The sequence below is a fragment of the Eucyclogobius newberryi genome, unplaced genomic scaffold, assembly GCF_026437365.1.
Source record: "Eucyclogobius newberryi isolate DKJ021-1_F unplaced genomic scaffold, fEucNew1.0.hap1 SCAF_8, whole genome shotgun sequence".
In the NCBI taxonomy this organism is placed as follows: Eukaryota; Metazoa; Chordata; class Actinopteri; order Gobiiformes; family Gobiidae; genus Eucyclogobius; species Eucyclogobius newberryi.
The window spans coordinates 27,706,080-27,730,501 of NW_027316500.1; the positions used below are offsets into that span (position 1 = coordinate 27,706,080).

The window sequence follows — 24,422 nt, forward strand, 5'->3', positions numbered from 1 at the left end:
TCTACACAAGCGGGCCATCAAAAGGTATCCATATTTTGATTCTAAGTGCTACGGTCTCTGTGTGGCGGACCCGCAAATATATGTCAGAAATGGGAAAACAGCGAAATCTCTAAAATGACCACATTTTTAAGCTTCACACTTTAACAAACTCCTCCTAGGGCGATAGCCCGATCAAACTCATATTTGGGGAAAATCATCTACACAAGCGGGCCATCAAAAGGTATCCATATTTTGATTTTAAGTGGTACGGTCTCTGTTACGTGGAGCTGCAAATATACTGTCACAAATGGGAAAACGCCAAATCTTTGAAATGTTCACATTTACGCTTCACACTTTAACAAACTCCTCCGTGGGCAATAGCCCGATCAAGCTTTATTTTGGGAAATATCATCTACACAAGCGGGGCATCAAAAGTTATCCATATTTATATTCTAAGTGCTACGGTCTCTGTGCGGCGGAGCAGCAAATTTGACTGACACTTGTGTTGATTTGCACTGGATTGGCCATGTCCAATGTGTCGCCGTCTGTCAAGTTATTTTTTAATTCAACACACAATAAGGGCGCCATCTTTATCAAGTCGAAAGCGCAGAGTCGGAAGGCCGGCGGCCCGCGAGGGCCGTTGGATGCCGCTTGCGGCTTTAATGTTCTCTTTGTTTTCGTGTCGTCGTGTCACATGGACTTTAAAGTACTTACTCAGCCTGAATCATTCCTATTTCCTATTTTCCATGCGTTATAAAGGTGTAGTTATTAAAAGCAAGAACAGTTTCTATTATTTATTTCATTATATCCGTGTTTTAATGCATTTCCCTGTGTATTTCCAGTGTTACAGGTGCAACAAAGCTGGATCTCTGCTTTATGTCTTACTCAGTCCAGCCGGTCTAAATATAGCTGCTCCGCCGCCGCCGCCAAGGCCCGGGCTTGTTGAAAAATTGATCGATAGCGAGTCGCTGCTATAGAAACAGTGGTCGGTTTAACAGCGGTTCAGGTGTCACCGGATCCTCACAGGCTCCGGCCGATAACGAGGCACGTGGCCACCGCGGCTCGGGACACGGGCCCGTGGGCGGAAAAAAGCAGGACAATGTCTGCGCGAGAGAGCGCCGTGTCCGGAGGCGGGAGCGCCGGCGATAAGGTGAGTGACCGCGCCCGGGTGGCTCCGTCAGGGCTCGGGGGGGCTGCCGGGACGGGAGGGGAATCACACACGTTCCAGGCGTTGTAATGAAGCCACTGGACGGCAACGAGAAGACGGCGAACTGCACCAAACCAGACGGAATCGCATTCGTATGGGACGTTCACTGCAACGCGACGGGGCAAAAGCGTCAGGCAAATGGTTGAAGTTACCAACAGGATTACTTTTATACATCCCAGTGGAGAAAAGCACTTTTACAAACTAGGTGTTCCAAAAATCTCGTCGTGTCGAAAATATCGTGATACTGAATTTGGTGATACAGTATCGATATCGCGGGCTGGAGTGTCGATATCGAGTCATTTTTGGTATAATTTGCTCAATCATTTGACATTTTGACTTTTATTTTGAGTCTGTGCAAATCGCGGTTTATTAGAGAAGAATGTTGTTTAAATGTATTGGGTTCTTTAAGAAGTCGTGATATATATCGTAGAATATCGTGAGCAACATATCGATTATCGCACACGTTGCAAAATCGTGATATTACCGTATCGTGAGCCGCGTATCGTGAGCCGCGTATCGTGTATCACGTCGAACATGACAAAGTATTACTATGGAAATACAAGAATCTAGTAAATTGATAAGGTTACCAAAGTAGAGAGAAAAACACTTAAAACATGGCAGAATATCATCTGTTTTTGTACATTTACTACAAAACTAAAGGTCAAAATAATGATTCAAATGATTAAAGTTACCAAATTGGAGAATCAAATGTACTTTAGTTTGTGATTATTGATCATTTTTTATTTTTTACAGCACAAAAGAAGAGCTTTTTCACAAACATGACATAATAACAACTGATTATTGCTCAGTTTTTCTTTGTATTGCACCATTACTATAAAACTAATCATAAAAATGGCAATTGAAATACATCACTCTTTCTGGTGGAGAAAATGCTATTACTTGGCACGGAAAGCTCCACAGTAAAGCATTAATCATACCTATCATGTGTAGTTATAGAGTTTTTATCACCTTGAAAAGAAACAGGAACATCCCTTTTTAGTTGGCGGACTCGCTTTTCCACAGATCTGACTTGCTACTCGGCCTTGATGCACCACCTGCTCGTCCCTGATGGAGATAAGTTCATTTAAAGCCATTTTTAGTACTTTTAACCAGCAAAATCCCATTGTTAAGACATTTCATACCAAACATATGTATATACAATGACAATATATGTTCGAAAAGAGAACAAAACACAGCTTATTGTCGTGTTCCCACTGTTAAGAACAACGTGAACTCTGGGTTAGCGTTCGTATTTAATGATAAGCAACTTGTTTCACATTAATTTATGCATCGAAACAAAGAATCCTAGTCCTGTGCTACATTTTAGCTCCTTAAAGCGTGTCGTTTGTGCTTTAAACCTCCACTATAACACTAAGACTTGATTCGCCTTCAGTCGCTGTCACAAAATCCCTCCGTCGCCGTCGAAGTCACACAAAACAACAACAACAACGACAAACGATCCCCCTGGCGACGGCGTGACCTCGTTGGCGTAGCGATTTGAAGCGCGCCAAAGCTGACCGCGTGCTCTTATCTCCAGGCTCGCCGTGGACCGGACGAATGCGGGCGAGGGAGCTGGTGGCTGGGGACATTAAAAGTAGGTGTGACTCTTATCTGACCGGCTCTTGTTTTGGCTCCGGTTATCGGGCGTCGCCGGCGGCAGCAGGTCGAATGTGTCATGTCTAAATAACGAGCGGTCACGGGACGTCGTGCTCGAAAGTACTGTTGATTCAGACAACACTGTAACTTTCCCGGGGCTACTTTTCCTAGAATGACCCTGACGTACGTGTCGATCGTCATGGAAACAAGCAGGTGACACCAACTGTTACGGGTCGGATCTGGGGGGGGGAAGGTTGATCTGATCTCACTGTTTTCGAAATCAAAAGTCATTTTCAATCGTAGCTGTGTGGTGAGACGACCCTGCTCATTGTAAGAAGGAACATTACAGTCAAAACAATACCATCGCTACGGAAACCACGCGCTTTACTCCGCCTACTTTTGCCTCTCGCTACGGATTTGCACGTCCATTGTTTTGCGCAGGAATTACGTTTTCTTAAGTGGAAAACGAGGTAGAAGTCTCGCAGAATAATAAAATATGATGAAATATGACGATTGATTTATGGAAAATGTTCATGTTTCGCCAACAATTCAACCCTGCACGTTTCTCTGGGCACAGTTGATGTTGGCACTCGGAGCATATTCTGGAACACGGTGAACAAAGTGCTAATTTAATCAATTTAAACGCCTTTAACTCCCTTTTATTCCAACAGCAGAACTTTTTTCTCATTGTGGAACTTGAACCCTCCAAGTAAAATGTTTTAAAATGAGAATTTAAATATTTCTACCCTCTTTGTCAATCACTTGTCACTAAGGATGTCAAGATTATCAGTTAAGTCGATAATTAAGGTCACAATATAATCGTAAGAACCAAAAAAAAGATAATCGTTAAAATTTTGGAAGGTAATTTTAAATATTTTTGTTCAATATTCAGCCAAAAAATAGACTTAAATGTTAAGATTTTTTTTATGTCTAGGTTTTTTTTTCTCATTCAAATTTATTTTGTTTTTCAGTGAGTTAAATTTTGTGTCAGACCACGATAATCAAGGAAAGACTTTACTGTTGTTCGGTCACAGTCTCAATAATCGCGGATAATCGTTAAATCGTGATGTTTTTTCTCACAATAATCGTAAAACACTAAACTTTGATATCATGACATAACAAATACATAATAACACGCTCCTATTAACAGTTTTTCATTGTATATCCTGCGCAAATCCACATAATCTGTATTTTATTCAACATTATTTTCTTTCATGACGGTAAACTCCCGATGCCCCTGTTCCGTCCCAGGACACCCCTCTTCCGGGCCGCTACCCCATCCGAGACTTCATAGAGGAGAGCGAGCTGAACCCTGTGCAGAGGACGTACGGATTCAAAGGCGCTGGGAGGAGAGGCCCGACTCTGTGTGGACGGAGCGGGGTCCTGCTGCTGCCCGGCGCCTACACCTACGTCGACTCCACCCAAGAGGCCCTGAGACGGAACGCCACGTACTCGTTCAAAAACCGACCCCGACCGGGACACGTCACCCTCGGCGTCAGGGACAAGGTGGGACAAACCGGAGAGAGACTCAACAGCGCGTTACGGAACGTGGCAGCTTGTTCCCGATGGAGATGTTATTGCGTTTATTGCGCTTTTAGGAGCACCAAGAGCCTCAATTTGTCGTAACTTGTCTTGCTGGAAATCTAATGCCATATTGTGGAACATCTCCATAGAGACAGGTTTTGTGAAGAATTGTGTAGACCTGGTTTAGTCCTGATTTAGACCTGGTTTAGGCCTGGTTTAGTCCTGGTTTAGACCTGCTTTAGACCTGGTTTAGTCCTGGTTTAGTCCTGGTTTACGCCTGGTTTATTTCAGCTTGTGAGGTGTTCAGTGTCGTAGTCATGGGTCAAGGACAGCCAGTCAGGGGCGTTTCTAGGGAGTGGTCTGGGGTGGCACTGATTGACCACCTCATCTCACTCACAGGCAGTATAACGGGGCATCCTGGTCCAATTTTTGTCTTTAACAAAAACACTAGAACACAAACTTATTCATAATTCTTAATATTTACAAAGATGTAATCACTAAAAATATGAAATTTAACAGTTAAATTCTCAAAATGATCACCTTAACGTCTTGCCCCGGTGCCACACTTGGGCCTTGAGAAAAGTCTTGACACGTCGCTGTAACTACACCAACTACGCCTACTACACCAGTGGTTCTCCACCTTTTTCAGTCACGATAATAACAATCGTTGGCATTTGCGACCCCCAAACATACAAAATAAGCTAACCACAAAATAAAAACATTATTTCTAATGTATGAAAGCGATCATTGGCCTAAAGGCAATCATTTGGTCGCCCAACAAATAATAATCTATTTTTACCAGTGCAGTCGAAGGGTGTCTAGCATAGATTATTGCATAACATCATTTTGCGACCCCCAGGTTGAGAACCACTACACCATCCCAAAGAAATGATGTAAACTGTGCAGACATTTTGAAAAGCTGGCATGGGTAATTGCAGAGCTCCTAGACTCATCTCAGTAATGGTTTCTTAGAAAACATAAAAGAAGCTTGAAGAAAAGCTTTCATAACCCGCAATAACTCCAATATAATATGTTCATCCCCAAATGGTACATTTACGTGAGTCAACATTAAAGAACAATTTAAGTGCTTTTAAAACACCAAAATGTATTGGAACAGCTACTTTGACATTCTCTGTTGCTACGTAGCATTTTTCACAATAAGATGAAATAATCCAAATCTATACAAAACAATGGCCTGCAAAAGGACACCGTGGTAACACAGGAAGTCAGGAGGAAGAAGGCGTAAGTGTAGACTGAGGGGTAAGAACGTGATATCAGAATGGCCTTTTTCCTGCCGCTAGGAGTATGTTCCAGAAGTATCCATTTATTGTGTCCGTGGCAGGAGATCTGAGGCCCAAGTACATTCTGAGAGGGAATTCAAGTCAGGTCATTTCAGCATTTACATTTTCCCTGCGCTTCACGGTCGTCAGTGGAGTGTTGTAGAAAGACACTTCCATCACATCTCACATGACTAGTACGAAGGCCGTGTGTGTGTGTCAGTGTTAGCGACAGACGTGTGCTCACAGGCGGTGTGGATCAAATCATTAAGTGCATTTTCTCAGGGTTATTTTGGCGTCGGATGTTGTAAAACACCACAATTATACAACGAAGATATATTAAAGAGTAAATAAAACCACAATATTTTACAGTTTTTGTCATTTTACAGCAAGTCATTCACTATACACTAAAATATTAACAACATTTTGTTGATTTTATTGACATTTCAGTGTGACTTTACTGCCACAATTCACGTTATTTCATGTTCTGTAGTGTCTTTAGCATCAGTGTGTATCCTTTGGCAAGACCCTGAGTGCTTGGTGGTCAAAAGAGCAAACGGCACAAGCCTCAATTCTATCAGTATCATCCTCTATTAATAATAAACGGAAGGAACAAGGAGGAACTACTAATTACTTATTAATTTGGCTTCATTTCTTAGTAATCCTCTATAGAAACTGCCTTTTTATACGCGCTTTTATCTTCCAGGATCTACACACTTCTCCTTGCGACTACGACGTTGCGGCCAAACCTGTGGAGAAGATCCCGTGCAAGTGAGCGCTCGACAAACGGTCTTTTTTCTCCTCTCTCTCTCTGATCCCGGCAAAGTGCAGTCAATCATGCCCTGGTCCTCTTCAGCCCGTCTGAAAAGCACAAAACACAGAGGCAATCGCCAACCTGAGAACGTCCCATCAGTGCCTCTCTCTCTCTCCTTTTGCAGGCATGTGATGTTTCGCTCGACCGTCCGGCGGGTCACCTTTCCTCCTGTGAGTATCTCGTCTCCACCAAGACAAGTTATTAAGACCGTTCGGTGTTTCCATTCCAGACAAAAGGCTTGAGCACAATAGACTTTCAATAGGCTTTGGTTACAAGCAACTCCAAGCCCAGTGTCTCGAATTGATGGAGCCGTACGGTATGATATAGATATGATATTGTCTCTTATGGTATGATATAGATATGATATTGTCTCGTACAGTATGATATAGATATGATATTGTCTCGTATGGTATGATATAGATATGATATTGTCTCGTACGGTATGATATAGATATGATATTGTCTCGTATGGTATGATATAGATATGATATTGTCTCGTACAGTATGATATAGATATGATATTGTCTCTTATGGTATGATATAGATATGATATTGTCTCGTATGGTATGATATTGATATGATATTGTCTCGTACGGTATGATATAGATATGATATTGTCTCGCATGATATGATATAGATATGATATTGTCTCGTATGGTATGATATAGATATGATATTGTCTCGCATGATATGATATAGATATGATATTGTCTCGCATGATATGATATAGATATGATATTGTCTCGTATGGTATGATATAGATATGATATTGTCTCGCATGATATGATATAGATATGATATTGTCTCGCATGATATGATATAGATATGATATTGTCTCGTATGGTATGATATAGATATGATATTGTCTCGTATGATATAGATATGATATTGTCTCGTATGGTATGATATAGATATGATATTGTCTCGTATGATATAGATATGATATTGTCTCGTATGGTATGATATAGATATGATATTGTCTCGTATGGTATGATATAGATATGATATTGTCTCGTATGGTATGATATAGATAGTTTGTTATGATGTAGGTGGTTCTTTTTCACCCTGCGAGGTGTAGGTATGAGGAAGGGATTTTTATATTCAGATATGTAAATGTGCGAGAATGCATTTGATCTTCAAATTCAGTTATGTAATATTTACCTGAGGGGTTGCAGTCATTTTAATTACAATATGTTTGCCCTGCAGTAGGGTAAGGGAAAAAAAAAGAAAAAAACATTCCTTTTCCCCTATATCTACCACATCTTCTTTTTTATTATGATTTATTTATAAAAAAAAAAAAGCTTGTGTGGTTATTCAATGAATTTTTCTATCATCCAAAATCACAACAGCAGTTGCCTTGAGGGGCGACAATGAAAACAGACTTTAGACCATGTCCCCCTGAACTTAGACAAAGGTCCCAAGGTCCCCCGTCTTTAGATCCTCCTTCTCGGCAGGGAAAAACTACCAAACGTCTTTGAGATAAAGAAGAAACCTCGAGGAGTTCCACAGTGATGAACCATTCATCGAGGCAGAAGAGGAACCGTTCATCAAGGCAGAAGAAGAACCGTTCATCAAGGCAGAAGAAGAACCGTTCATCGAGGCAGAAGAGGAACCGTTCATCGAGGCAGAAGAAGAGCCGTTCATCGAGGCAGAAGAAGAACCGTTCATCGAGGCAGAAGAGGAACTGTTCATCGAGGCAGAAGAGGAACTGTTCATCGAGGCAGAAGAGGAACCGTTCATCGAGGCAGAAGAAGAACCGTTCATCGAGGCAGAAGAAGAACCGTTCATCGAGGCAGAAGAGGAACTGTTCATCGAGGCAGAAGAGGAACCGTTCATCGAGGCAGAAGAAGAGCCGTTCATCGAGGCAGAAGAAGAGCCGTTCATCGAGGCAGAAGAAGAACCGTTCATCGAGGCAGAAGATGAACCGTTCATCGAGGCAGAAGAGGAACCATTCATCAAGGCAAATGAAGAACCGTTCATCAAGGCAGATGAAGAACCGTTCATCAAGGCAGAAGAAGAACCGTTCATCGAGGCAGAAGAGGAACCGTTCATCGAGGCTGAAGAAGAACCGTTCATCGAGGCAGAAGAGGAACTGTTCATCTGGAGTAGAGACCCTTCCGCAGGTTCATGAACAAAGACAACTTACAAAACAAACGTATAGAACAAACATCAGCTTTTCCTCAACAATGCACTTCAACATTTAACAAAACAAAGACAATTCCAACGTTTTCCTCCAAACATATTCCTAAGCTGATGATCGACGTTATGAAATCATCGGATTACAATTCGATTAAAATTCGATCAATTGCAAAGGCCGAAGTTGCGGGTCAAACGATCCCTACATTTGCTCTGGTGATGGAGGAAAGAAGATGGAGAGGCCGAGGTGCTGATGTTTGTGCTGCTGTGGACAGAGTTTCACCGTTTCATGTGTGAAGCCCTGCGAGGCGACTGCAGCTGTGATTTGGGAAGAATTTGAATTGAATAACGATACATTCTATTCAAATAAAACGCAAATAATACAAGAAGAGACAATACGTAAAAGAAAATGTAGTTATTTGACAGTAACAGTCGCGTAATAAAGTAGGAAATACTGTCTTCCTGGTTGAATCCATCCTTCATCCTTCAGAGAAATACCGGCCTGTACATCTACATCTGTTCCGTGTATTTTTAAGCCTGAGACATGACTCATGATTAGTCACATTTGGACGCGGTGAGCGGCTACTACATTCCCCCCGGCGCTCGCTCGGCTGGTGTTACCTAACGCAGCGGAGGGGGCAGGACCTTAGTCAGCGCGGCGTGTGTGCGGGTCAGCGAAAGCAATCCCGCCGGCCGCTAATGGCCCCGCGCTCGGCTCCGGTTCAAGTTGCAGCAGCGCGACAGCTCATGAGTCCGCCGCCAACGAGAAACTACTGCGCCGTAAAACCAGCCGTATATAGAGCTCGACTAGTCCGGTTATGTAGGACTAATCATGGGAAAAGTAGAGCTCGACTAGTCCGGTTATGTAGGACTAATCATGGGAAAAGTAGTGCTTGACTAGTCCGGTTATGTAGGACTAATCATGGGAAAAGTAGAGCTTGACTAGTCCGGTTATGTAGGACTAAACACAGGAAAAGTAGAGCTCGACGAGTCCGGTTATGTAGGACTAATCATGGGAAAAGTAGAGCTTGACTAGTCCGGTTATGTAGGACTAAACACGGGAAAAGTAGAGCTTGACTAGTCCGGTTATGTAGGACTAAACACGGGAAAAGTAGTGCTCGACTAGTCCGGTTATGTAGGACTAATCACAGGAAAAGTAGAGCTCGACTAGTCCGGTTATGTAGGACTAATCACAGGAAAAGTAGAGCTCGACGAGTCCGGTTATGTAGGACTAATCATGGGAAAAGTAGAGCTTGACTAGTCCGGTTATGTAGGACTAAACACGGGAAAAGTAGAGCTTGACTAGTCCGGTTATGTAGGACTAATCACATGAAAAGTAGAGCTCGACTAGTCCGGTTATGTAGGACTAATCACAGGAAAAGTAGTGCTTGACTAGTCCGGTTATGTAGGACTAATCACAGGAAAAGTAGAGCTCGACTAGTCCGGTTATGTAGGACTAATCACAGGAAAAGTAGAGCCCGACTAGTCCGGTTATGTAGGACTAATCATGGGAAAAGTAGAGCTCGACTAGTCCGGTTATGTAGGACTAATCATGGGAAAAGTAGTGCTTGACTAGTCCGGTTATGTAGGACTAATCATGGGAAAAGTAGAGCTTGACTAGTCCGGTTATGTAGGACTAAACACAGGAAAAGTAGAGCTCGACGAGTCCGGTTATGTAGGACTAATCATGGGAAAAGTAGAGCTTGACTAGTCCGGTTATGTAGGACTAAACACGGGAAAAGTAGAGCTTGACTAGTCCGGTTATGTAGGACTAAACACGGGAAAAGTAGTGCTCGACTAGTCCGGTTATGTAGGACTAATCACAGGAAAAGTAGAGCTCGACTAGTCCGGTTATGTAGGACTAATCACAGGAAAAGTAGAGCTCGACGAGTCCGGTTATGTAGGACTAATCATGGGAAAAGTAGAGCTTGACTAGTCCGGTTATGTAGGACTAAACACGGGAAAAGTAGAGCTTGACTAGTCCGGTTATGTAGGACTAATCACATGAAAAGTAGAGCTCGACTAGTCCGGTTATGTAGGACTAATCACAGGAAAAGTAGTGCTTGACTAGTCCGGTTATGTAGGACTAATCACAGGAAAAGTAGAGCTCGACTAGTCCGGTTATGTAGGACTAATCACAGGAAAAGTAGAGCCCGACTAGTCCGGTTATGTAGGACTAATCACGGGAAAAGTAGAGCTCGACTAGTCCGGTTATGTAGGACTAATCATGGGAAAAGTAGAGCTTGACTACTCCGGTTATGTAGGACTAATCATGGGAAAAGTAGTGCTTGACTAGTCTGGTTATGCAGGTCTAATCACGGGAAAAGTAGTGCTTGACTAGTCCGGTTATGTAGGACTAATCATGGGAAAAGTAGTGCTTGACTAGTCCAGTTATGTAGGACTAATCACGGGAAAAGTAGTGCTTGACTAGTCCGGTTATGTAGGACTAATCAAGGGAAAAGTAGAGCTCGACTAGTCCGGTTATGTAGGACTAATCACAGGAAAAGTAGAGCTCGACTAGTCCAGTTATGTAGGACTAATCACAGGAAAAGTAGAGCTTGACTAGTCCAGTTATGTAGGACTAATCACGGGAAAAGTAGTGCTTGACTAGTCCGGTTATGTAGGACTAATCATGGGAAAAGTAGAGCTTGACTAGTCCAGTTATGTAGGACTAATCACGGGAAAAGTAGTGCTTGACTAGTCCGGTTATGTAGGACTAATCATGGGAAAAGTAGAGCTCGACTAGTCCGGTTATGTAGGACTAATCATGGGAAAAGTAGAGCTCGACTAGTCCGGTTATGTAGGACTAATCATGGGAAAAGTAGTGCTTGACTAGTCCGGTTATGTAGGACTAATCACAGGAAAAGTAGAGCTCGTCCAGTCCGGTTATGTAGGACTAATCACAGGAAAAGTAGAGCTCGACTAGTCCAGTTATGTAGGACTAATCACAGGAAAAGTAGAGCTTGACTAGTCCAGTTATGTAGGACTAATCACGGGAAAAGTAGTGCTTGACTAGTCCGGTTATGTAGGACTAATCATGGGAAAAGTAGAGCTTGACTAGTCCAGTTATGTAGGACTAATCACGGGAAAAGTAGTGCTTGACTAGTCCGGTTATGTAGGACTAATCATGGGAAAAGTAGAGCTCGACTAGTCTGGTTATGTAGGACTAATCACAGGAAAAGTGCTGATGTATTAGTAATATTTGACAATGATTTGGGGCTAAATATATTCTAGCAAAAACTCGTGATGTCCCGATCCGATCATGTGATCGAAAATCGGACCTGACCACGTAGTTTCAGACTCGATCAAAATGGGATGTTGCATCCCAATTAGTTATTGGATATAAATTTGACTCTTATTAGTTTGATAAGAGCTATACATTTCAAGCTTATTATTAGTCTCTCACCTCCGTATAATGCACGTGGATCACGACTAAACTCTAGTTTTGTTTTACGCCGTGCGATCCTGCATAACCACACAGCAGACAGGACAAAATGCTCAACCTAACTAACACATGAATTGTATGCACATCCGAACACATTTACACAGGTCTACACGGGTTTAGCACGTTGATTTCATGTATCGTTTTTACTTATAATGCCATACTGTGGAACATTTCGGGCCAAGCAATAACATCACGAAGACCAGAAAGATTCCATAATGTTTTAAAAGCAAGCATGTGGCTGCGAGCGCGAACATGAGACACGTACAACCTAAAGATTCAGTAGATTCAGTTGAAGTTCCTGCATCACCACCAGCTGTACCTGCACTCCGGTTTGAGAAGCCTGGACATGTGAGCCTGGCCGTCAGCTGCCGACTATTGACGGAGGAGGAGCGGCGGGCACGATTATTGTCAAAGGTTAAGCGGTCGAAAGCACGTGGCTGTCGGCAGTCGCTGACCGAAGAGACTGACCGCGATTCTCAGAGCGAATTAACACCGCGAGCTGACGCTGCCTCGTCCCGTCGTACATCATCGCCCGCCGTCCCATCGTGATTCACGTCGACGCTGCGGTGGTGGTACCTCAAGCAGAACTGTATTGTTATTCTGAAGAGGAGATATTAGGCATTTTTCTGGTATTTACACACAAAATCACACCTTTTTGACGCTCAAAGTCTTTGTTCAGCTCAGTGCAGTGTATTTCATGGTATTGTAGTGAAGAAGGAGGCAGGGAGCATATTTGGGTTGAAAATAGGTCGTTCATCTCCATCGTAAAGACCATTCTCTGAACAGAAATGGTGGATAATGATACAGTATAATGCACCTTCTGTTTACAACGCTATGCTTAAGCCGTGGCAGAGATTAGGGAGAGGCTGCCAGGGCGCCATAGGTGAGAACAAGCTGAAAGTGGGACATCTCGTAAACAAAGACCAGGGGACACTTCTATCCCAGAATGATCAGGAGGGTTCAGACTCCACGACTGGTCTGAATAAAGAGAGACTGTGTGAGATCACGAGAAAACAATGTGTGTCGGTGCAAAAGAACTGAAAAAAGAACTGAAAAGAACGGCTTTACTCCTCACACCGGCAGACACGGCAACACAATGTTTTATTTGTGTGTTGGACATGTCGGCGCAGATGTGAAATAATAGGCCGTGTGCTTGTGTATTATTTGTTCCGATTGGATGAGTGCAGCGTTCAGACACGTTTTACGACGCGGCTCGTGGTAAAAGCCTCAGACGCCACATGAATTAAAAGTTATTAGACAAAAACTAGTCATTTGACGCAGGTGTGAGAGTGCACGAGCTGAAACGTGTGATTAAAGTGGGTTTGTGACATTCTTGGAGCCAAAGCTGAAATAACCTTGACATTTAGCCTGGTCCTGACCTGAGTGCTTGTTACTATGGCAACCCAGCTCCAACTCTTGTTAACCACTTTATAGTTGAATTGCAATTGAGGATTTGATCAGCCTGGATTTCCCAAATAAGCCAGACTTTGGCTTGGTCTCGCTTCATGTTAGACCTCCAGGACAGTTCAAAGTTGCGGCGTTAGCATTGAAGCTAACACTGGAGCTAACGCGCTCTAAAATGGAGGTTAAAAGTGTGACAGACGTGTTTAATATTATCAGAAGGACGACTGGAATGCAGTAATTACTATCCTAATGCCATGTTATGGATTTGATGATTTGATTTGGATTTGAATTTTCACACATATTTTAATCAGGAAGTTATTTAGAAAAACAAGCATCTGAAAACTCAAACTGAGCCAAAGTCTTTCACAGATTTAGTTGGATTTCTCTCTTTATCAATATTCAGTGGGTGCTATAAAAAGTGCATGACTCAGAGAATGTCTTTCTCAAAGAATTAATGTGATCACACAGTTAAAATAGAAAGTGCAAAGACATACTGTTCTGAACATTTCCTCAATTCATTGTTTGTTTAGCAAAGTATTTGAATCGTCAGACGAGACTTTTTCCTCCCAAAACATTTGCTCGTTTAAGGAAAAGATCTAAGAATCCTGAGCTTTTTTAACAGGTTCATCTTATTGTGGCCGAATGTGCCATGATGGAACTTTATCTGAGACAACTGTGATCTTTACTTGTCCTGAACTGGGAGGGCATCTGGCATTCGACTTAGACATGAAAACAACTAAAACATGTTCTTGTTGTAATCTTAAGTATGAGACAATTATCTCAACTATTACCAGGAAAATACACCATTTACATAACAATAATGACACACACACAATACACACACATACGCACACACAAACACGCAGACACACACACACACACACACAGACATGCACACACACACACACACACACAAACACGCAAACACATACACACACACACACACAAACACATACACACACACACACACACACACACACAAACACATACACACACACACACACACACAAACACATACACACACACACACACACACAAACACACACACACACACACACAAACACATACACACACACACACACAAACACATACACACATACACACACACACACACACACACACACACACACACACACACACACACTGGACTAAACCAGGACTAAACCAGGACTAAACCAGGACTAAACCAGGACTGAACCAGAACTAAACCAGGACTAAACCAGGACCAAACAGGAAGTGTGAACGCGACATTCAAACGGCCTCAGATTAGACGTTGCCTTCCTCGGCCTGTGAAGTGACCTAGATTGACTTGTCATCATTCCTTTAAACATCGACTGCACGTTCTGTTTGGAGAGAACAAAGTGTCCGCTGAGGTTCAAGCCTGTTTGAGTCATAATCCTGATATTCTCGAGTGAATGCACATCCGTCTGTGTCTGAGGCGGCCCACACACCTGCTGTCTCCCTCCCCAGAGCAACCGCCACGACCAACTCAACCACACTTTTGTCCAGCAGTTTTTGTGTGTGGTTTTTTTGTGGTCATTTTACATATTTGCTGTTGGACGGTTCGACATCAGCTCTGACCCGGGACCTCTGTCGTCGCGTCCTCGCTCTTGACACCTTCTCTGTGAGTGAATGGCGGTGGTGGACGGGGCTTTGTGATTGGCAGCCGTGCTCGTCGTCCTCAGGGAACTCCGTCCTCTGCATTTGACCCGTCCTTCACCGCAACTGGGACAGACTGTCAGAGGCGGCGTTTGGGGAACGATGTCCAGATCCTGAAGCTTCTTTGAGTCAAGAGCACCTTCAGGAGGATGTTGATGAGAAAACTCATGAGATTCTTCTTCTTCTTCTTTTCTTCTTCTTCTTCTTCTTCTTCTTCTTCTTCTTCTTCTTCTTCTTCTTCTTCTTCTTCTTCTTCTTCTTCTTCTTCTTCTTCTTCTTCTTCTTCTTCTTCTTCTTCTTCTTCTTCTTCTTCTTCCTCTTCTTCTTCTTCTTCTTCTTCTTCTTCTTCTTCTTCTTCTTCTTCTTCTTCTCGTCGACATCAAGCACAATTAAATGAAAATAAAACTCCCATTTGGTCCAAAGTCGGTCAAATTTGTCCATTTCCAAATTAAGTCTGAATGTCACTTTTTTCATTTAGAAATAATATTGTTCTATAAATGAAACCTGGACATTTAAGAGTCATTCCTCTTCCAGAACAATTGAAACTGGCATAATTCCAGATCGATATTGCAGAGTCAAAACTAGTCAAAACTCCTCAGATGTAGATTTTCCTATTTGCAGAGTGCCATATTTTCCAGCCAAAAATGCATAATAGAGAAGAAAAAAACATATATAAGTTGCACTGGAGTATAAATATAAGTATATAAGTATAAATATAAGTCGCACAACGGCCAAAACTATGAAAAAAGGTGCGACTTATAGTCCAGAAAATACGGTAGTTATATTTAGTTTACGTCTCTTTCTTTAAAGAGTGACTTGGCAGGAGAAAACACCACATGCCGATCCTGAGCTGACGTAGCAGCTGACGCTTCTCAAACTCGCGCCCATCGCTGACATTCTGCGCTGAGCCGCGTGGAGGGGGCCCCGAGTGGAGGGGGCCCCGCGTGGAGGGGCCGCGCCCGGTGTGTCATTTCAAACTCCCCGCACGGTCACAGTCGGTCACAGTTATTTCGCAGTTCGAACAATGGCATCCCGAACGGACGAGCGCCGCCCGAATACACCTGCATTAGCACCCTCGCGTCGGCCGGCCGCGGGGGCTTGAGTGAACTGTGGATCAGATGTCAGTAACAGTAGCGCTGGAGGCAGCTGGGATGAGACCGGACACCCACCCTCACCCACCCGTCTCCCACCCGTCCCCCCACCCGTCCCCCACCCGTCCCCCACTCGTCCCCCACCCGTCCCCCACCCGTCCCCCACCCGCACTGCAAAAATGTCAACGACTTCAGGATATTGGTCTTGATTTGACCAGAATATTAAACTGGTTTCAAGGCTTTAATTCAGCTCAAATTGAGGAAATGTGTTGGCTAATAGGAAGCTACATTTTCATACGCTATTGGCCAATCATTTGTGTGGGTGGGGCCTATGCGGCTCCATGGGATAGTTACTGTTTCTATGAGGACGATGCAAAATGACACGGCCTTCGTCAGAGGTTCATCCCTTTACTTGCACTCTCTTTGTAAAGCTGTGATAGTTTTTATATTTTTTAACATATGCATACGGATGAGACTTTGTGCCAGTTTTTGTTTCGTTCAGAATATTGGTCTTGATTTGAGTCGTTTTGACAAGATTTAATTACCAGAATTTTTCACTGGTTTAGTTAATTCAGCTCAAATTGAGGAAATGCGTTGGCTAAAAGCTATATTTTCATACGCTATTGGTCAATAATTTCACATGAAACGAGATTCTAAAATGGGTTTATGTCATAATTTCAGATGGACTGGGGCCAATACAACTCTCTTTACTTGTAAAGCTGTACTAGTCTTTATCTTATATTCTTTAACTTATACAGACAGATAAGACTTTGTGCCAGTTTTGTTTCATGAGAATAGGTCCAGTATTACACGGACATTTACCATAAATGACTGGGTGTAATTGCAATGTAGGGTTAAGGTTATTGCAGATGGAAACGAGCTATTTAGCTTCATTTCAAGCAATAAACTTGATCTCGCTGTACAGCATCCCTTCAAAACACGACCGCGCTCAACTAATCTGAAAGTTAAACGTTAAATCTGATGAAAGCTGACCTGTCCTCCAGCTCCATTTCAAACGAGGCATTCTACAATTCTGTTCGGCGTGAAATTATGACGTGAAATTATGACGAGCGTCTCAAATTCGAGTCATTTTAGCTTTTTTTTTTGCAGTGCACGGCTTGAGAAAGAGGCTATTTTTGCACCGTGGCACGCCGCTGCTATAGCCAGAATGTGTGTTAGTGGGTAAGTGAAAGGCACTGACATCAAAAGCGTGCAGTTGCGGTTCTCAAAATGCGGTGCGTTTTCCACTGCTGGTACTGGCGGTGGAGTTTTTTTAAGTTAAATCTGCTGCGGCGACAGTGAAGTCCTTTTCTTTATACACAGTACAAACGTTTGAACGCCACTGGAGTAGAGTAAAGCTCCAGTGACACAACGGTTGGTGGTTCAATAGCAACTGGAATCATGTCGTGTCCAGAACGCTCAGTCAGTGGATTTCAACAAAGCTAAAAGAGCTATTAAAAAAAACAAGACCGAGGGAAAACAGAACCGCGGGGTTTCTCTTCCGCAAGTGGCCGGACGGTCTGAGAAACATCATGACATTCATTTGTGCTTCAGAGCGGTCAATACGCGGTCAATACACAGAAACTGGCTCAGTCCAAGGACATTATGCCAAAAACACAAAAACAAGAGTAATGTAGTGTGTTCAGTCCAGGTCAAGACCAAACAACCGCTGCACAAAAAACTGTAGCAACAACGATGGTGCTCATATTAAAGGTTTACAGTCGGGCGTGACCACTCTGAAGACTGTGAGGGGCACATTTGAGGCAAGAAGACGGGATGAGTTGAAAGAGGAGTGAAGGAGCCCGTTTTTGTGATGAAAACAGCCTTTGGACAGACTCGGTGGATTGAGGTGTAATCTACCTTCTGTTTACAGCGGCCTACTCAGACCAGAGATCAAACCAGTCAAATGCCAATCAGATTCGGCTGTGAGTGGAAGGGAGAAACGACCCAAAACTGGCTCATCGTGAATAAAGCTTCAGGTTACAGTCCCCGCTTTATATGAATGTTTACCAGCACCTTCAGATTGAAAATGACTTCAGGATGGCAGTCAAAATGTCTCGACTTTAAAAGATTTTCTACCGAATAACAGTAATGATATAATTGTAGAGGATTCTCCAGATGATTCTACAATGAAACACTACTGGACAAATGAGGGATTACACCGATAATGATAAAATAAAAAAGTGTGCAATCTGAACAAAAAAAGTACATACCGTATTTTCCGGACTCGCACCAGTCGCACCAGCCAAAAAATGCATAATAGAGAAGAAAAAAAACATATATAAGTTGCACTAGAGTATAAAATGCAGTTACAAGTGTGAAAATAACAAACAATATCACATATAATTCGCTCCGGAGTATAAGTATATAAGTATAAATGTAAGTATAAGTCGCACCCCGGCCAAAACTATGAAAAAAGGACAGTTCAAAGTTGCGGCGTTAGCATTGAAGCTAACACTGAAGCTAACGCGCTCTAAAATGGAGGTTAAAAGTGTGACAGATGTGTTTAATATTATCAGAAGGACGACTGGAATGCAGTAATTACTATCCTAATGCCATGTTATGGATTTGATCAGGAAGTTATTTAGAAAAACAAGCATCTGAAACTATGATCAAAACTATGAAAAAAGGTGCGACTTATAGTCCGGAAAATACGGTAATCGGTTAAAATTACATCAAATATGAATAAATAAATTGCTTTAAACATATATATATATATATATATATATATATATATATATATATATATATGAATAAATAAATTGCTTTAAACATATATATATATATATATATATATATATATATATATATATATATGTATATATATATATATATATATATATATATATATATATATATATATTAAAAGTTAGTCTTTAAATGAAGATAACGTATTAAAAGTAGCACACAGAGATTTTGGATTACACGTAAAAGCCACTGCATAAGCCGCTTCATATAGACATAAAACACATGTCGTAGGCCGAGAGCGAGGCCTCCAAAATAGCAGCGCTATATACCGGCGCTATACATTTCCAACGCATAACAATAAATTATGACCGCACGTCCAGAGATGAAAGAATCAATCCCTTTAGCGATGGTGCAGTGCTATGTACATGTGCCGCGGCGGGTGTAATCCCAGCTGAATGCAGCCGGTTTGGAATAACACGCACACAGGGTCTAGTGTTTTATTAGAGTGGTTAAAATGGCTGCTTTGATCAATACTGCTGCATGCACAATGAGCCCGATGACTATTTAAAATGCACCAAACAAAAGGGGACTGAAATGTGACTCTCGCCAGGGCAAACAAACCGGCTACTAAGCAACGGCGCTGGGTAAAAGAGAACTGGAAGGGTTTTCTAAGAGTTAAGGGCCGCGCTTTTCAATGAGGCGAGGCTGCGGTGACACAAACCATACACACGGCCTGAAAATGACTTTGATTCAGAGCATTTATGTTTTGATTTGTTTATATTCATTGTTTGATAGTTTTGTAATAAGAAAACCATTATTCATGAACCTTTGTCTAACCAGGATAGTCACCACATCTCATTTTAAGTAACTATTTTATAAAACAAAGAGAAAGAATCCACCAAATATTGTCTGTATTTAGTTTTTACCTGATTAAATAACGGGTCAAATTACAGCAACTCGAGGAAAATGCATGGTCACGGGAAGAACCTGCACAAATTGCGAGTGTAAATAAAGTTACGTGAGCCTGAACGCCACAGAAAGGCCCCAGCACCAGGAATCAAACCCTATTACTAAACTTCAAAACAATCTGGCACTGACATGGTTAGAAAAGTATGTACCGTATTTTTTCATAGTTTTGACCGGAGTGCGACTTATATGTGATATTATTTGTTAATTTCACACTGACAACCGCATTTCACATGTTGATTATTTTTACACTGACAACCACAAGAGGGCGCTCTAGGCTCTAAACAACGCAGAAGAAGAATCTGCACTTCCTCTACCTCTGGAGTTTGTGGAGTTGTTTAGAAGTGACACAGAGGAAGAAGAATTCAATGGATTTAGTGATTTGGGGTAAAACTGATGCTTTGGTAAACTTGTTAGCATGTTCTTTATGCTATAGTTATCTGAATAACTGTTCATATGTTACGTTAACATACCAGACACTTACCACAGTTCTGTCTGTGCCTCATGTAGCTGAAGGTGTTAGCGTTAGCATACGTACACCTATTCACCATGTTGTCCCCCCAAAAATGTGACTTATACTCCAGTGCGACTTATTTATGTTTTTTTCTTCTCTATTTTGTATTTCTTTTATACTCCTGAGCGACTCATAATCCGGAAAATACGGTAAATATCCTTTTTTTTCAGGAGCAGGACACATCAAGTGAGGCTGAAGGTTGAAAAACACGAAAACAATCTAAACTCTAGTACTTCAGTTTCACTTAACTGTTTCGCCGTCTGTCATATTACGCAGGAACACAGGGACCGTCCGGGTTAAACGTAAAGAGAGCGTTCAAAGGCTGTTCACCCAAGTCCAAAGAGTAGCTTGCACATGGAAACAATCTCTCTTCAAATCAAACAACACGCTAATGGCTTTGGTGAGGAAAACACAGCATCCGGGAAAAGCCATCGACGCCAAATTACTGCCACCGAAAGGAAGCAATTTAGTCGTGTTCAGAGGCAGGAAGTAGCGGCATGGCTTCACTTTGTGGGTGTACATGTTATAAAATCTGTTACTCAGTTTATATCCCTGATGTTTGTGTGGTTCACGACTTCATAAAATACATTAAAGGTTCAGCGTGTAACTTTTCCTCTGTCTTTTGCTATTCTCCCTGAAGATGTGTTCAGATGTTTGCCTGAAATGTGCATCGATATTGTATTAAATGTACTTTATTTCATTCATTCAATGTGTACCTTTTTAAAACGTGCACCCTCGCCTCTCCGCAGAGCTGGCCTGGAACTTAGTGGCACCACCTGCTTGTTTTCACGAAGATTCAAGTTTTAATGCAGTAATATAAAGGCAATAAGCGATAACCTCCCAGAGCAGAAATACAAACAGAAATGTCTATAGTAAACAAATATTACGCAAAAAAATAATGGCACAGCTAAAAATTCCTGCTCGACTATCAGTTTAATTGTATTTTTATTTGTTCATGAAAATGTCTTGACAAATAGTTATTGATACATTTGCTAATTTTGAGTCTTTTATTTTGAATGATCATCCCAGACGCTTAAAGGGGCTGTTTATATCTAATTGTGAAGTGTTTTTAGCCTCCATAAACCAGAAAGTGCGCTGTTAGCATGCTAGTTGAAGTTAGCATGTTAACTGTGGTGGTAAATCTCTGTAATCTGTTAGAAAAGTGTGAAATAATGTTGGCTGTAAACAATTTAAAATGAACTAGTTCCTTTTTCATGTATTTAAGAGCATCAAAATCAGGTACAGCGCGAACATGCTAACGAGCTAACGCGCAAATCACTGCGCTGCCACAATGAGTTTTGAGCTGGGAATCAATGAGCGCTAATCCATCGACCGCTAACGCGTCTCGCCTCCTCTCGTCCTGCAGAAAGTGGGCCCCGCCCCGTGTGCGTACAGTCCAGAGGCCGGGCCGGGGAAGAGCGTCACGTCCAGCTTCAAATCCACTCTGCCGCGCCTCCACCACGTCCATCCTGTGAGTACTACGGATGTCGCTCTAGCACAACAGATCGATGAGCGCGCGGAGTGAAACCGTAGCTGGGTTTGTAGCAGGACGGGAAACAGGGAGGACGAGGCGTTTCCGTTACTCTGATGGTAAAACTCCACGGCTGCTTCACACATGACAGTGAGATGTCGTCTGAGTTATTTCAACACACAGCTGGTTAAATATTGCCACTTAATGCGCCGTCTCCACCAATTGTCCTCCATTGATGGTGCCACGTTGTAGAATTGGTTCCGCCCGCGCTGAGTGACGAGCCGCGCAGGCCGTCAATCAAAACATGCGGCTAATGCGAGCTGGAGCAGATGTTGGCGAAACAAGGCGCTTGATCGGGCAGTTATTATTGTTCATATCTCGATTTGCAGGATCATGTAGAGCTTTTTGAAGCAAAGTCCAGAATGACAAGCCTCAGATCAGATCAAATCAGAGCAATTGATCTGCGCTCACTTCCTATTTGTAATGCGGCTAGCAACATCCACTTGTGTAAACGCTCTGAGAAGACGGAGAGGTGGAGAAAGCCCTGGGTAATTTAAGACTCATTTCTTCTGTCACAAGCGGATTGGATCACAGTCATGAGTTACAACAGGCAGGGTGGGACAAAAACAAACAAAATAACATGCTTTTCGGGTCACAATTTAAGAATAGGGTATAAAATAGGACTGAGAACCACATATATGTTTTACCGTATTTTCCGGACTATAAGTCGCGCTGGAGTATAAGTCGCACCAGTCAAAAAATGCATAATAGAGAAGAAAAGGACATATATAAGTCGCACTGGAGTATGAAATGCAGTTGCAAGTGTGAAAATAACAAATAGTATCACATATAAGTCGCTCCGGAGTATAAGTATAAATATGAGTCGCACGCCGGCCAAAACTATGAAAAAAGGTGCAACTTATAGTCTGGAAAATACGGTAATTGCTGGTTTTCAAGTGCCATCACATTGCTCTAACATTTGTAGAAGGCAAACAAGAGTAATTTATTAATTTATTTATGTAAAAAAATGAATGCACTCTTCTCTACTTCCTGTCTCTCAGTGCTGCCTTAAAGGAGCTCTACATTTTTCTAATCCATTAAAATGAAGCTGTGTCTTCGTTGTATTTCTCTGGTTCTTTGCAGAAAACCCCAGGACCAGGAGCTTATGAGCCTTTCTGGAAACTGGGCGATCACGTAAATACCAACATGGACCCTTCCTTCAGCTTCTTCTTCCGTAATCTGCCGTAGCCTCGTCCCAAAAGCATTTACTTTACACTAACTCTGCATTACACGTGCCCCGTTTATTCTGTTGTTATCTCAGGACACGCTGCAGAACATTTGTACGTCCAAGAAAGAGTCTGCAATGTTCTTACTGAATGCACACACTTTGATTAATAAAATTGTCACATTGTGAAGTTGAAATTGTTGTGTATGTTTAATAGGATTCTAAACTTGTGTAGTTGCAGATAGAAGCAATATGAAACAAAAATCAGCAGAAATATTTTTTTAATAAATGGAACTATAGGCCTAATAATACATGAAAATAAATAAAATAAATATACTTCTGCGATGAGTTGGCCACTGTCCAGGGTGTACCCCGCTTAAGGCCCAAAGTGACTGGGATAGGCTCCTGTCACCCACGAGCCCGAAAGGGAACAAGCGGAAGAAAATGAATGAAAAAGGATAAAATGAAATAAATAAAATGAATAAAATGAATAAAATGAATAATGTAAATAAATACAAAAAATAGGACTATGAATAAAAAAAAATTGGACTATAAATAAAAAATAATAGGACCTACAAATAATTTAAAAATAAAATCAATACATTTAATAAAATCTAATAAATAAAAAACTATACAAAAACAACATGAATGAAAACAAAATAAAGAAAAAATAAAATGAATAAAAATGTCTCATACACATCACATCAAAATTGGGACTAAACCCCAGAACAAACCCTGGATTAGACCTTAGAAGTCTATGTCAGGACTAAACTTGGACCAAACAAGCACAAATGTGAACGCTCCTATTAAAGCTTGTAACACACTGCTCTAGAAGTTACAAAGATTTAAACAAATATAGTAGCTTTTTTCCCAGTCTCATAGTGACCGGTCCCTGGAGTCTCTCGTTACTTAACGCTGTGCTTATCTGTCCGTCAGCGGGGCTTCTGTGGCCTGTCAGCGCCTTAATGCCAGACATTTGCTCCGTTCAAAAGGGTTTAGTGGAGCTGGTCACGCAACACAAACATCTTATCTGGAACAAAGGGGCGACTACATGTTCCTGGTACTGACTTCTCCCCCTCTTTCGCTCTTTCGCTCTTTCCTCCTTCTTTCTCCCTTCTCTTCGTCCCTCCACATACATGCTGTTGTTCTTTACCACATAGACAAACATTCTTTGGACGTTCAGTCGTTCAGTTACAGGGAGGCATAGGACGAGCTGCTGCATATTTACTGTTTGTCCCAACTTGCTTCTCGCGTGATGAGAATTGTCACCAAACCTGCTTTTTCACATTTTTCACAGTTGAACTTTTGATTTCTTCAGTCGGTTTCACTCCCAGTCTAACTTGTCTGGAAAGTGATCGCTATAATATGAACCTATTCACACGGAAGCTTTGACATGTTCAGTTGTGATTCGTTGCGAAAAATATGT

General features: G+C 42.0%; 1 protein-coding gene across 1 annotated transcript; it reads left to right on the plus strand.

Moving 5' to 3' along the window:
* Positions 1-1,078: 1,078 nt before the first annotated feature.
* Positions 1,079-23,148, plus strand: stpg4 (sperm-tail PG-rich repeat containing 4). Its single transcript, XM_072436322.1, has 7 exons — positions 1,079-1,129; positions 2,724-2,780; positions 4,034-4,288; positions 6,290-6,354; positions 6,522-6,567; positions 21,667-21,771; positions 22,915-23,148. The coding sequence occupies exons 1-7, from the start codon at positions 1,079-1,081 to the stop codon at positions 23,017-23,019; spliced, it is 684 nt and encodes a 227-aa protein (XP_072292423.1). The 3' UTR covers positions 23,020-23,148.
* The last annotated feature ends 1,274 nt before the right edge of the window (positions 23,149-24,422 follow it).

Bases quoted from the DNA above. Each gene is read 5' to 3' on its own strand.
- stpg4 (XM_072436322.1), top strand. From the start codon at position 1,079: ATGTCTGCGCGAGAGAGCGCCGTGTCCGGAGGCGGGAGCGCCGGCGAT. The intron at 4,289-6,289 runs GTGGGACAAACC...TTTATCTTCCAG, and splicing joins CCCTCGGCGTCAGGGACAAG to GATCTACACACTTCTCCTTG. The intron at 21,772-22,914 runs GTGAGTACTACG...GGTTCTTTGCAG, and splicing joins GCCTCCACCACGTCCATCCT to AAAACCCCAGGACCAGGAGC.